Raw genomic sequence first — 14,737 nt, 5'->3', positions numbered from 1 at the left:
CTTCCCGATAGCACTTTGTTTTCCCTGGTAGTAAAGCCAAAACAAGCGCTCTTTTGTTAGTGTCACTTTAAGCTCCTCCCCAGTTACAAACAAGCCTCACGTTCTTATCTACTGTCAGTTACCCTGATTACACATTTCTTACATGTACTGCACAGAATTTGAACCTCTTGTGAGAAGTGGGCAGCAACAATTGCAGCTACTATTTCTCTTATGTTTTATATTGAAAAATGGCGTTTTGTAGCTGAGAATTTGCTCTACCAAACGGTGTTACTGTGCTCTTTGTATCTGCTGCCGTTTCCATGGAAATAAATAGGAGGCAGTACCTTTTGCTCGCCCTCTCACACTATTATGACAGGGCCTCTGCTCTTGGAGGAGTACAAAACTTTTTATTCCTCCTACCTACAAGTTCAGGGGCAGAAGCCAAACAAGTTTATAACACCTCAAACAGCTGGTGGCAAGTCCCGGCTGTGGCTCTGACAGCCCCACCCGATCGGTCAGAACAGAACACACAAGGCAGAATGCAGCTCCAGAGCCGAGGGCGTTTATTCGTGGCCGAGCAGCGGGCGGCCCGGGACGGGCTCAGCCCTTCCCCCCCGGCTGCCGGGGCAGCCTGAATCCCACCAGCCCCGCCACCTCCTCTGGGGAGCGCTCCCCGCGGCCGTGGTACTCGCGGTGCAGGGCCTGGTGCTGCCGCACGCTGCGCAGCAAGCACAGGTAGGTGGCGGCCTGGAAGTGCAGCTCCTGCTGGGCCCGGCACAGCTTCTCGCTGGTCACCTGCGGGGAGAAGCAGCAGAGCTCCGCAGACGGCACCGGGAGAAGGGCAGCGGAGGGAAGGCCCGGAGGCCGCCTGTCCGCCCGCGCCGTACCCGGTGAGCGCGGAAGGCGTTGAGGACGTGCCGGTACGCGGCCGTGTCGCGGTAGGCGCGTCCGCTGATGTGCCGCAGCTCGCGGAGCAGCTCACGGAGCGTCCGCAGCGGAGAGCCCAGCGCCGCCATCTTCCCGCTCCTCTCCCTCCGCCAATCAGCCGCCGGCAACGCGCGGAACCGACCAATGGGAGGGCGGGCGGCTCGCGCAGCTGTCCGTCCAGCGGTGGAGGTCACATGCCGAAGGTCGCGCGGCTCCGGGGCCGTTGGGCGGAGGGACGCGCTCAGGGGCTGCGGGCGCTGGAACCGGAGCGGCCAACGGCAACCGATGCGTTGGGAGGGTGGGTGTGGAAGCGTGGTGTGAGCGCTGCGTAACGAGAGCGGCCCGGCATCAGAGGGCGGGGATCCGCCTGCTGTGCTGCCTCTACGAGCGGGGTCGCAAAAGCCGCGTTTGGGTCGTTGTTAGAGCAGCCCCCACCCACCGGCAGCGTTCAGCGTCGAGAACCCCCGCTGCGCGTCAGAACACAGCACAACGCTACAGAACGGGCGGGAAAGGAGGAAAAAAAGACCACCCCAGATGGGACTCGAACCCACAATCCCTGGCTTAGGAGGCCAATGCCTTATCCATTAGGCCACTGGGGCTGCCACGAGAAACGTTTTTTTCCGGCGCCTACTTGTGCCCTATCTCCTCCCCTTTTCCTTTAGAGGCAGCGCTTGCCGGGCGCTGATTGGGCAGCGCCTCCATCCCCACCTCCCTGCCATGGAGCCCGCTGGGAACCGTCGGGTCTTCGTTCGGCGGTGGCCGTGGTGCTGCCGGCCTCCTGGAAGCCCTTTCCCCGTGTGGTGAAAGCCTCAACAACAACCGCTCCCCACTGGAATTCACAGCAAAGGAAAATCCCACAATAAGCCCAACAGCCCTTCACGTGGAGCACTTTGTATCTTTTATTGTGTGAGAAATCACAGAGACGGGGCTCATATGTACATTCTTCTTTATTTAATACAGCACAGACACGTAACAGGTAAAAAAGAAAACACACTCATGAAAAAGCCTGTCGCCATTGAGGACAGGGCACAGCTACACCCAACTGCGTAAGGCTCCTGCTGCAGAACAGGGCCTGCTGCCTAAACGTGGATCCCAGAGCAAAACTGCTGCCAAAAAGGCTTCTGCTTCCAGGAAAGCAGAATATAGAAGATGGGGGAAAAGGGAAAATCCCTCTAAGAATAGGTGAAGCAGGTGGCGCCTGCAAGGCTTCTTGTGGGACACAAACACTGCTGCCTGTTTGGACCAAAGCACAAGAGAAGAAATGCTCTGTGCAGAAGAAATGCCCCAAAGCCCCAGGTTCTGAAAGTGCCACCTGTCTCAGGGATGGAAACCTGAGCATCTGGAAGGAGTGAAAACACAGAATAGTCACAAGAGATTTATTAGTCTCCCTGATAGAGCTTTGCTCACCACAGCTGGGAATGTGCAAGAGAACAGACCGGCTTCCCAATTAAATCAATAGTCATTAAACTGACCAGAACTGCACACATTTGGAACTGATGCTTTTGTGGCAGCAGCTTCTTCCTTCTCCCATTTCAGTTTGGGATGGCAATAAAGCAGGCGCCAGTTCCTCTGGCAAAGAGCCTTACGCATCATTAAAAAATTAAAATACAAAAATGGGAGACAGGTGTATTTACAAAATCCATGGCTGGTACAGTACATCATTTTTAAGACACACTAAATGCTACAATCTTTCAGGTCCTGAGATTATTACCAAAAAAAAAAAAAAAAAAAAAGAAAAAAGAAAAAGAAAAAAAAAGAAAAAAAAAACAACCCAGAAAAAACAGAACTCAAAAACTTGTGTTCAGGTCCAGTTTTATAAGGAGAGAGGAAGGAAATCACACACTTAAAACACAGCATCCCTTGACGTTAGTGGAACACGCCTCTCTAAAAATCCCAAAGAAAGTGGTGCTAATCACCCAGCCGTAGCTGCGTTTGGTTGTTCAGGCCTGCGGTCACAAGAGGGGAGCATTTCACAGGGGAGTTTCTCTGGAGAGCAAGGCAGGTGTAAGCACCTCGCTGGGAGGTTCTCTGATACTCACTAAGCCTTACGATCTGAAATAGGCAAGTATTATAAAGGAGGAAGTTGACCTGATGCAAATTCACACTGAGCTGAGCAGAACGTCACAGGAATCACCAACTCAGAGAGGTTTGCCATATTGTGCCCTTTGCTTGGGGCAGAGGTCTACCAAGAACTCTTGTTTGTAAGATGAAGGGCCAGCTGTTTCAAGCTGCCCCAAGAAAGGCAGGAAAATGCTTTGTCCACCATTTTCTCTGCTGTTGGCTTTACACAGCTTCCTTCATTCACCTGGGGATCAGCAAGTCAGGTGGGGTTAAGCTGGTTATGTTCAAACTTGCTAAAAATACATATCCTAAACATGACAACAAGGTAGAGGATAGATCTCTGTCAGCAGGAGGACCCCACTGCCACTAGCTGGATAGGCAGGGATTTACTTGGAAGCTCTGCTCTTGACTCAACCTCATCACCAGGCAGAACTGCAGGGACTTGCATCCACACCTGTATCTTCAATGCAATACTCTGAACATCGTGCTTTTGTATCACCAGAAGTAATACCACAGATGCCCTTTTATTATAAGCAACCTGACTTTAAGCTAGAAAATACCAGCGTTTTAAGGATTACTCATGAAATGCTTCTAACCCTCAGTAAGAAGACTACAAAAGACAAATCACAGAACAAGGGTACTAACTTACCAGCTAAAATATAACTGCTCAGTAGACTTCCTGGAGAAAATAGTAGTAATGAATTTTGTATTTTTTTTTCTTTTTTTTAAATAGTAGTCCAAAAATAGTATTTCTCCATCTATTTTCAACTTGAGAACTATGCAAGAACATGGTACTAATTGCTACATGATGGAATTACCGGCCATAATACACACACTACAGTTCTCACCTCTGAGCTAAACTGTTATTTGTAGTTACACACAGGACTAAAAGATCAGCCAGGAATACCGGGGGAATCACTATTTTGCTTTATTTGAAGATCCAGATACTGTGTAGCTCATACCTGCCCTCCTTTAGAAGCAACTTCATTTAACTGAGAAACCCATTCAATTCACTTCTGATACTGGAAGGAAACACAGGATCTCATTAACTTCTCCCCGTATCCAATCTGCACATTAACAAACAACATCACTACGGCTTCTTGAAACCAATTTTGAGAGCTGAATATACCAAAAGCTCTCAGACTGAAACCTGTCACAAGAGGCGATTTTAGCTTCCCTCATGAAACGACTTCATGAGGTTTGACAGTAGGTGTTGCACCAGCAAGAGTGTTTCTTTTTTAAAATACAAATTTCTTTCTTCACTTTAGCAAAAGGAGTTTTAAAGACATTCAAAAAATATTCCATTTTCTTTGGGTAAAACTTCAACATGTGTTAACAGGGTAACTGGGGAAAGGAATGCATGTAACACTTAAATATGTAATGAATACTTATCTGCATAGTTGATATTAGTGACTACTAATCAAACTAAGGCCTTATCTGGAGAAAGTTGAGAACACAAGAATGTTTCTTCTCCCACCTCCTTCTCTACTGGTGAAATCTAAGAAGTCTCAAAGGAGCTCTGGCTGTGTCAGCAGCTATTTGACCTGGTCTGCAGCAGTGTTATCTCCCAACTGGTTTGAGTCAATTCTCTCACCTTTTTCCCTTGGTAGCGGACAGTAACAAATGTAATTGTACCTGCTCCTAAAATATATCTGCAAATGCTGGAGCATGATGGGAGTTAGTGCACACTGCTTGTTTTGGATTACTTCACTAAGAAGAAAAACTTGTTAATGGTTATTAAATTAGCGGGAGCTGAGAGCAAGAGGAGAGGCTGAAAGTCACTTCTAGATACAAAACACAAAACCACAATTCTTCTAGAGTTGCTCTGTAGAACTACAGCTGTCAAAAAAATGGCTACAAATAACAGATCTATGCCCTTGACTACTGACAAGATTAGCACAGTATCATCTACAAGGAGTGTGCAAAAAACAACCCCAGGGAACCTTTGTGCTTCCCCAGTTTTGCCATGCCGAGATCTCTCAGCCTAACACAGCAGCAGGGGGCTTCCCACAGCCCCCAAAGGCTATTACAGCAGCAGGGTATCACTGGGTCACAGAACACGGGCAACAAAGCCATACCAGGCATTTCCACAGCCAGAGCACTCCCCAATGCAATGGTGATCTTTCATGTTGCCAAGTCAGCCTACTTAGGCAGTGATTTCTAGAGTAGCAGATGCTGATTTTTGAACAGTCTCATGCGTGAAAAAGCACTGCAACCAGCAGCACCAGCTGTGGATACCTGATCTCTAAGTCATAGGATGAAGAGCACACATGCCTGAAAGGAACTAACAGCAGAAGAGACAAGTAGGTGCAATTCACTGCCATGGGTGGATGTGACCAACTTACTGAAGTTGCTCTCAGCAGCTCACATAAGGCAGATAAGGAAGCACTCTAACTCCATCTGAACAAGCTACCAGCAATAGCATTCTCTCTGACTGGCACCATTAGATTGGTAAAGATTACAAAAGCACAACAGAAAAACAATAAAAAAAAACCTATGGCCTAGTTTAAGCACATTCAGTTGAACGTGACACAGCGGTTAGGCTATTTTCAGCCACAGGAACATGCTGTATTTGATATCCTACTTTTAGCTCTCTAGATGGGCTGTCAACCTCAGTATGAAGGACTCGTCTAGCCATTCTCACTCTGGGTTCTGAAAAGAGAAGGTAAACAGACCCTTTTCATACTGCAACTCAAAACTGTATCTTCCCCAGAGGAAACATACCACAGAACTAGCAGTCTACTGATGCTTATGTAAGTTTAGCACTTACAAACAACAAATGAATTGCTAATTTCAGGTACATGATTGCAACAATAGTAAGATACATGTATCCTCAGCACAGCATTATTAAAATTACTAGAAGTTCTACTACAGATCGCTAATTTTGTCAGAGACAAGGAAACAAGCAGACACTGTTTTTAGTGTTCTGCAGCTAACAATACATGAACTTACTGTTTGTTATTTTAAGAGAACAAAACAAATGAAATCTCAGCAAGAAAAAGTACAAGTACTGGATGTGAATGATTTAGGCAGCTTGCAAAGTACAGTCAAGTTAAACTTCAGAGTTGTTGCACTCCTGCAGGTTGTAACAAGTTCCTCCTTACACGTAACACATGGTAGGAAGCGACAGTTTTAGTCAATGTACGAATCCTTGCACTGACCAGTGTCAAAAGACACAACAAGCTGAACACAGGATTCCTTGCAATTCATCTCCACTCAAACCTGTTGAAAGCTATTTTAACCTTCTTTCCCGGCTCCTTACAGTTATGTCTTACTTCAAATTCAGTAATAGTGTGAAGTAGTCCAGTATTTAAAGTTGTCTGTTGTGAACTAATTAACACCCAAACATAAAACCTTCAGAGAAAAACACAAGAAGTTCCATTCCCATTATCCGTTTCTTCCTCTCCCCCACACACGTTTACACACTCACACACGCACCTTTTGCTGTAGTGCCACCTTTGCCCAAGCATTCATTTCATATATGCAGACACTGACAGAGACAGCAGAACAGAGTACTATGAGTTACAGGCTCCTAAGGAAAGCTGCTGTGTGTGAACGTGTGCAGGTATGTGAAAAGAAAGGACAAACATACAGAACCAGCGCCATGGTACAGCAGTACAGCAGCTATGAGTCACATACATTACACACTTTTTTTTGTTGTTTTCTTTTTTTCTTTTCTTTTTTCTTTTTTTTTTGTTGTTGTTGTTTTGTTTGTTTTTTTTGTTTTTTTTTACAAAAGGGAAAAATAGTTTAACAGCATAAAGCCATCTTGGCAAGCTTAAGATTTTCCTCCAAAATGCCTTCCAGCACTTCAGGATCTCTGAGAACAGTTTAAAGAGAAGGTAGGGAAATAAAATAAAAAAAAGGCACTTAAACAAAGGACGAAGGCCTGAATCAAGTAAGTCATGGAGGGGAACAGCCATTTCACCAGAGCTCGGGCCAACTCAAAAAGCTACCAACTTAAATTTTTTTCAAAATTAAAATTGCATAAAGTGTTAATTAATCAGTCATTTACCTACTGCTTTAACCTTCTGCATCGTTTTATGAAAGAAAAGCCAGTGTCCCTTTAGTGATTTCCCCCCAGTTCAGCAAAAGATGAAGGTTAGGTGTGGGAGGAATCCTTCCACGGCTTGGCCTAACAGCAGGCTTTCCTGCAACGCCATCTGCAAGAAAAAACAACCTCCAGAACAAAAACAGGAGAGGGGCCACTGTACCTTTAACAATTCACCCAAAAAACAACAACAAAAACCAAACAAAAACCACAACAACCCACTGAAAAACAAAAACAACCACAACCCAAACACCCCAACAACTCTAAATCCATCTGTGGGCAAAAAAAAAAAAACCAAAAAAACAAACCTACTCCAAAGAAAACAAACTGTAAACTAGATTAAATTTTGCTAATAAATACAGCCATAAAGTTCATTTTATGAATGTAGCAGCAAATGTGATAAAGTTAGTTGGGGTCCAAGACGACTCCAAGAGGGTTAATATGGTTCACACAGCTGTTGTCAAACTGGGAGATTGCAGGATTTCTCTGTTTTCATGTCCTCAAGGATCTTGCACCAAGTGGAGAAGGAGTGTGGAGGAAGGGTCAGGTAACGGGACTGAGGGACTGAAACAGGCTCTTGGCACCTGTCCCAACCTCAGATCTGTGCATCAGACAACTCTGATTGGATTCAAACAAGAAGCAGAACCCAGGCAATTAAAAGTTACTTCTGATTAGCAGAAAACAGATGTGAAACCCACAGCATCCACACTTGTGACTGACAGTATTAGTCATGTCTTGAATCAACTGACAAGGCTGGACAAAGTGATTTAGGCCATTAGCATCTTGGAGTGGGAGGATACCGCAGTAATAGTCCAAGGTATCAGAGATTCTGCAGCCCGTTTTTCATCTGGCCTGCTACCTTCTTACTTACTTTGCAAATGTCTCAAAAGGATTTAAAATAGCTACTGTGGCTTTTGGGACTTTGGATCAGTGTTGCAGAAAACATTACCCGGAGGGTTTTAACATCTAAAACCTGTGTTTGAAATTATTGCTTGCATTTGTTTGGGACTTTCAGTGAGCTTGACATGGTAGCTCATTTACAGACCCCAAACTGAGTTCAGCCCTGCTGCCTGGAAAAGACAGCTCTACTTGGCTTTCTTATTGCTTGTGAATACTGAGGGTTATTAAATAAGTACAACTACAGTGTATTTATTACCAAAGGCCCTTAAAAAAGTAGTAAAAATCTGGGGGCAAATGACCTTAGGAGTGCTGCTGTGCAGAAAATAATAAAACATCAAATTAATTTTGCATTTGGATATTTCAGAATTTTTTCACTTCCCCATCCTGTTCGTGCAACCTGCAAAGGTCACTCAGAACCACTCTATTATTTCTTTTAATTTGGCCTTGCTTGGCTTAACACAGGAGAATAGGGAAAAGGCAATGCAGATCCTTTCATCACTATGCTGCTGATTCCAAAGCAGCTCAGGAATATAGCAACTGAAAACAGCTAGCCCCCTGTGGACTGTCTGAACTTGCTTCAGGAAGAAATGTATGCTCATCTGTATGCTTGTCACCTTCCTACCTATTTTCACCAGTTCACTCAATCCTCAAGACACAATGACTTCCTACCCACAAGATCTGGAATAAGTACCCCTCAGCTAAAGGTGAGGTGTACTTCCAGGAAGAGAGGGATACTGAAGGGAAATTTGTGCTGTTACTAGAAGTCTCCCAGTCGAAAATTTCATGAAGCAACTATGAAGACAAAGATGCCAATTTGAATGAGATGCCTTGATGAAGAAAACACAGAAGAGGTAGAACTCTTAGGACAGGGTTGTTTGGTTGTTGGTTTTTTGTTTGTTTGTTTTTTTGGTTTTTAGTGTGGTTTGCTGTTGTGGTGGTGTTTTGTTTTTAATATATTGCTGCTTGATGGCTCACTGCTGTAACTCCCTCAGCTACTTGCATTATTGAAAATGTATCAGGTTCAACAGAATTCAGAGAATTAACATTGTTAGGCTTCCAAAAACTTCTCTTCCTTCAACCCTTCCTGGAGAAGAGAAAGAAAATCAGATAAAGTTGTACTCTACATCACTTGTGGGATATAACGTTCAACAGAATATGCATATTATTAGGAATGCAAGAGTTTAAGTAGCTGTATATTTCAACTCTAAATAACCTTGACTGAGATGCAAGCTCATCTAATCAACACGCCACATAGAAAACATCAGCATTAGCTAAAAAGCATCTAATTGGCTGACGCTGCTGAGTGAAATTCAAGAACTAATGCATCTTATTTTAATTCAACGTGTCTCTTACAGAAGTGTTGTGCAAAAACATTTATTGCTGAGCTCAACCCAACATTTTTTATACGAAATACACAATATATATTATTTTATATTCATGTATATATATATTTTTATATAAAATTAAAATGAGCTCTAAATAGAAAAGAAATTGTTCTCTGGTCTAAGAAAAATAAGTCACATGTAAAAGTAACCTGAAAGCTATAAGTTAATCTAGCAAAAAACACTGAAGATTCCTTATCCATGAGTCAAAGTATCTCTGGAAGGTGAGACAACCTGTAGTCACTGGCTCAAACTCACCTCAAACTACTGGAAAGACTAGGTATTAAGAATTTCAGCATCTCTGATCAAAGGAATGTTTCAGGGTTGAAGGAGAAGGACATAATACCATTTTAGTTGCTTCTTTCTCCTTACTGTTTATTTTAGTTTCTGCCATTCTCACCTTTTATCTGACAGCACAAGGGACTCAACAGCATAGTTCTGTTCTAGTGTCAAAAGTGCAACATGTGCTGGATACTTCCTAACCTTACAAATGAACCAGTCCATGTATTGCTATTAAAAAAAAAAAAAAAAAAAAAAAGCCAGCTTTGTAGACTTGCACTACCATGTAAGGAAGAGTTCAGGTTGGAAACTCTTCAGGCCAGCAGGGGCTAGAAATACTGGAGACAACCCAATCAGCCCCCGGAAGAGAAGGCACCTCTGGTCGCTCTTGAACGACTCCTCTTTGGCTAATGCCTGAAGCACTATCAACCTGGCTCTGGAATAAGTCACATTCAGCTTTCCTTTACTAGCAAATCAAGATAACGAATGCATGGCTTTTGGGAGCAGTTGCATGGAAGATGAGAAAGATCTAAAATAGGTAAAGAACTTATCATGTTTCATAAAAGATGTGACAGAACACTACTTAATTTTAGTAGGATAAACTAAAGGGAAGGGAAAAGAAAGTTTTAACAGAGACAGAAAGAAGTAACAGAAAACAGATGTAGGAAAGAAATGCTAGCCTGACCAAGAAAATGTGGCTTTTCCTTTTCTGTAAGATGAAAAATTTCCAAACATCTTTCCTTGCTTGAGTAAGAATCATTATGTTAAAAAAAAAAAAAAAAAAAAAAAAGAAAGAAAAAAGCAAGGATCAAAGGATTTCCTAGTAGTCTCTCACATCTCATGTACCAGGAGATCTGTTTTTGAAGACAGCTCCATGGGGTTAATGTAGGCTCTCTACAGCCAAACAGCCTTGTAAAGTCAGAAGAACACCCACATCAGAACCTGCATTTCTGTAAGTTTTTAAATACAATGCAAAGTATCCCAGCACCACCTCTACTCTACACAACCTTTGGCCCAAAACCATATGGTACACTCAGGACCTACATATAATCTTATACCGGGCGCTTCAGGAACTAATAAAGTAGATGATTCCACTTAATGCAATAGATGGAGAAACCTATTCTAGCTCCCCTCATTATTTCAACTCTTTATTGAAGATTACCCAGAAAAAAAAAAAAAAAATGTTTGTGCTGCTGTGGGTTTGACAATCAATTTCTTTTAAAAGCCAATCAGAACAGTGAAAAAAAGTTTGTTTCTTTAGGCGAGATCAAACTATGACCAGTCTGCATGACCAGGAGGAGGACCAGTCCCCCCTTTTTCCTTCTCTCTTTGATCAAGTATTGTTTTCTTTTTCTTCTTCCTCTCACCACAGTGCTTGGGATCAGAATATGTAAACATCGACAGAAACAGCAGCCCTGTGACAAATAAGCACTTCCCCAACTGGGCAGATTCTGTCAGCCAACCAGAACTGCTTCAGCTCCCTTGCTTGTCCAGAAGTCACTGGTTTTTCCGCTGTAACTTAGTGTCCCCTTTACTTTGGCCTCCATCTGTGGTTTAAAGACAGGAAAAGAAGTGGGAGAATAAAAGCATGAACAAAATTTATAACTTAAAACATAAACATATTTGGAATTGTCATCTTTAACATCATCAAAAAGTGTATTCTTTATAGTGCAGAAGACTGCACATATTTTCTGTACATCTTTTATTTTTTTAAATAGCATTGTTAAAGCCCAAGACATCAAGCTTTATAACTCAACACCTCGCTAAACGTAAGTTGCAGCTCTGAATACCACAAAAATCAAAAATACACCAAGAAAAAAAAAAAAAAAAGCTTTCCTTTACTTTGTAAGAACTGTAGGTCACCCCAAAGCCCTTGTGGTGACAAGAAAGTTGAAGCTTGTAACACATACAGGTGACTGGTCTATTTTCAGAGCCCTGACACAACACTGCCCAGTTTTTGGAGTCAAGTACTCCAAAAAACAGGACAATGAATCCATGGAGACACTGGTATCTTTTATGTTCCCGTTCCTAGCTAAAAAAATCCCTACTAGTGCACCACTTACTCAGAGACCTTTCAGCACTATGCTTGACAAGCATGAAAAAGATGTTCTACTTCAAGGTACTCCTCTCAAAACATGCAACTTTATTATCAATGTTAAAATTCCAAGGGAAGATAAGTTCCATTAGGAACATATCACACTGTTCACACATATGTACAGAACTGCAGGAAACATCAGAATTCTACACTTGAAGGTTAGTTTCTCCTCCAAAGGAGAAAGTAAAAGTAGTGGAAAAAACAATCCCCTCCCAGTGTAGACTATACAGCCTGTAAACAATCATCCATTAAGGAGCAGTAGTAGGAATCTGGAGGCTTAAGTTTCTAAAACTGCTATAACAAAATATTATTGAGATTTTTGAGCTTTTTTCTTGTTCCTGGCACTGAACATAAAGAGAAAAAAACCTGCTCAGTTTCTAAAACTATTGGTGTAACAAAAGTACCTGCTGCTACCAAAGCTCATTATTTTTCCTGTCTTCTCTAAACCTACTGTAAATATAGTGTACACTTTATTTCAGTCTAGAGCAGAAATATAACTTGTTTTTTAAGTTATAAAAAGTAGTAAGAGAAACATCATCTTTACCTGTGTAAGCTTGCTGCAAGTGAGCAGGCAGAGTTGAGTGAGACAACGCTGCTGCGTGCTGAGCACCTGGCTGTAAACCCTTCAGTAAGTCTAAGGAAAAAAAAAACAAGGAGAAAAACAAGGATGAAAAATAAAACTGAAAAACCAACTTTGCCTTTGTGAAACAGAAATTAATGCAGTAGTGCACCAATTTGTGCCTGAAGACATCTCAACAACTAAATACATACTAGTATTCTGACGGCTGCTAAACAGACTAATGAAACAGACCTGCTCAGAACTAAAGTCACAGCAAGGCTCGTGCCTCACTCCTGGCATGCAGTTCTTTATACTATTTCCTTTGGCAGAAAGGCCAGAATTGATACAGATTAAAAGACTGAAGAATTCCCTTTAAACAATCAAAAATAATAAAACCCATCTTAGTTCATGCTTTCTTATAAGAAACTGGTTTGGTACCAGAGTGTCTAAGCCGTTGCTAAGCTAAGGATATCCTAATGAATCATCATTTCAGGTCTCATCTTTGTACTGTGGAATTAAAAGAACATTAAGACATTTCTTTCTAATGACAAGATAATTAGTTAACTCAAAAACGCATGACAAAAAGCAACTATAACAGTGAAGTTAATCACCTATAAAAGGTGATTCATAATATTTGGATAATTACATAAAAAGTTTTTACCAAATAAGAAATCACATTTCTTCTCTTGCACTCATTATCTCAGAACTACACCACTTCCCTTCTTAACTTTTGTTTTCAGTGTGCCTCTTTCCATACAGCAGTGTGATAAGGAATTCCACTCACTCTGAGTTAGGCTGTGGTGGAAAGCCGCTGAGGTAGATCCCGAGGTGGTTGTCACTCCAGCTGTGTCTGTCCCAAAGCCAAGCAGCTCCAAGGGAAACTGGAAGGGCACAGTCACGGGAACAAGGCCACCCAGCATCCCAAAAGGAGTTAATGGTGCAGACGTCACGTTCTGACTGGTTACAGACAGGGGTGATGCCATGAGAGTCAGAGGTGAGGCGTTAGCCAGTAATGATGCTCCCGCTGTTGACTGTACAAAGAAAAATAGAACTTCAACATTTAAAAGCTCTGAGTTGTGCCCTCTAGGGAGATAAAAACTGCTTACTGCTAAGTGTGCTTTGATTGAAAAGGACATTAAGCTATTAATAAATATCCTCTTAGCCACGTAGGAGCAATTCCCACTGTTCACCTACTAAACAAGCACAAACACATCAGATTTACACAAGTAAGTATGGTTCACCTCTTTTTTTTCTTTCCAGCTTTGCTTTATTTGCTTTTCCAGATTTCCTTTAAATTATCATATGTCTGAATAGCTTTAGAAGCAGACTGTTACTTCCCCCTTTCCACATACGGGTCTTAACACAGTGCTAACTATATTTCTAAAGAGACTTCTCAGAAGTAAGAATTTCTGAAAGCTCAATTCCATAGTTAAGAACAACCGCAGTTCAGAAAGTCAGGTTACCAGGATGCAGACATATATATCAAATATATATGTATATATATCAACATTTATACACAGACACACAAGTAAATATTTCAGAGCCAAAGGCAAGAAATGAACTCTCTCCACCCCACATATGTCTCAAGTTAAATTCACCTCAGTTTAAAAATGAAAATGCATGATTAGTCAGAATATTTCAGATACAACTTTTCCCATCTTACATTAATTTCTCTGAATTTAGAAGCTGTTTGGTTTGTTCCTATTCAACAATCTTTCATTCACTAAACTTGCAATAATTTCATAGGGTAATGTTCAGTTCTCAAGTTAGCAAGTACAGAAAGAAGCATTTTAAATTAGAGCCAAACTTGTGTGTTTAGATGTCTGAGCTATGAAGATTCAGAGACTGAAGAAGGCTTAATATTTGCGCATTTGGTCAAGCCAGTCTTAACTAAACCCAAAACTTATCTCCCTGAGTTCTGAACCATCAACTAATAGAAATAGCAAAGTGATGAAAACTCCTTAAAGATAAACATTTTCTATTACCATTTGGGTCTTAACATGTTTACATGAAAGCTGCTAAAGGAAAGATAGTGCTGCTTAAGACAACATTTTAAAATTATATGGCTGTGAACACAAGTACCAAGCAAGCTCTCATAGGAAATATTTGTATTGGCCATCTTAGGAGTGACAGCTGCTAAGACAGATTTCATTTCACAAGTAGAAAAACGTGGATGAAAACACTGGGAGAACATACATGTTTGGTCACTTCAGATGTACTAATTTCACACTAAGCTCCTGTACAACAAAATGGCAGCTGTGCACTATGTTATCTTCTCTGTACAACAGAATAAAAGCCACACAGCAGTTTCTTACAGTACTGCCTTTGTAAAAAGCCTCAAACCAAAAAGGAGCTTTTCAGTGTGTTCTGTCAAGAACCTGTTTACTGTTTACTTGAGGGAAAGTACTCACAGAGAGCGTCATAAATGAGCTGCAAATGAAGTGCCATCAACTATGATAGCACCTCACAAAAGGTTTGACTTGGTCATGTAAATTTGAGTCATT

At 41.9% G+C, this 14,737-nt stretch overlaps 2 protein-coding genes and 1 non-coding gene across 4 annotated transcripts in view; all 3 read right to left on the bottom strand.

Moving 5' to 3' along the window:
• Positions 1 to 519: 519 nt before the first annotated feature.
• Positions 520 to 1,322, bottom strand: FMC1 (formation of mitochondrial complex V assembly factor 1 homolog). The gene is made up of 2 exons (XM_015861834.2): positions 867 to 1,322; positions 520 to 774 (listed from the first exon to the last, which is right to left on the bottom strand). The coding sequence occupies exons 1-2, from the start codon at positions 993 to 995 to the stop codon at positions 580 to 582; spliced, it is 324 nt and encodes a 107-aa protein (XP_015717320.1). The 5' UTR covers positions 996 to 1,322; the 3' UTR covers positions 520 to 579.
• A 110-nt stretch (positions 1,323 to 1,432) lies between these two features.
• On the bottom strand, positions 1,433 to 1,505 carry TRNAR-CCU. Its single transcript has one exon. It is a non-coding gene; the product is annotated as a tRNA-Arg (tRNA).
• A 330-nt stretch (positions 1,506 to 1,835) lies between these two features.
• UBN2 (ubinuclein 2) overlaps positions 1,836 to 14,737 on the bottom strand; it is a 54,507-nt gene continuing 41,605 nt past the window's right edge. Inside the window, exons 16-18 of one of the 2 annotated variants that reach the window (XM_032444407.1) lie at positions 13,018 to 13,264; positions 12,219 to 12,308; positions 1,836 to 11,126 (exon numbers count right to left, since the gene is read on the bottom strand). In XM_032444407.1, the coding sequence (XP_032300298.1) occupies positions 11,077 to 11,126; positions 12,219 to 12,308; positions 13,018 to 13,264 (387 nt within the window). In that variant the 3' untranslated portion in view covers positions 1,836 to 11,076. The remainder of the gene's footprint in view (positions 11,127 to 12,218; positions 12,309 to 13,017; positions 13,265 to 14,737) is intronic. The other variant, XM_015861736.2, reaches the window with a different exon arrangement.

Source organism: Coturnix japonica, chromosome 1, assembly GCF_001577835.2.
Source record: "Coturnix japonica isolate 7356 chromosome 1, Coturnix japonica 2.1, whole genome shotgun sequence".
NCBI lineage: Eukaryota > Metazoa > Chordata > Aves > Galliformes > Phasianidae > Coturnix > Coturnix japonica.
Note: the sequence above shows the minus strand (reverse complement) of the source record. Positions and strands in the feature narration are given on the sequence as shown.

Bases quoted from the DNA above. Each gene is read 5' to 3' on its own strand.
- FMC1 (XM_015861834.2), bottom strand. From the start codon at position 995: ATGGCGGCGCTGGGCTCTCCGCTGCGGACGCTCCGTGAGCTGCTCCGC. The intron at 775-866 runs GTACGGCGCGGG...TTCTCCCCGCAG, and splicing joins ACGCCTTCCGCGCTCACCGG to GTGACCAGCGAGAAGCTGTG.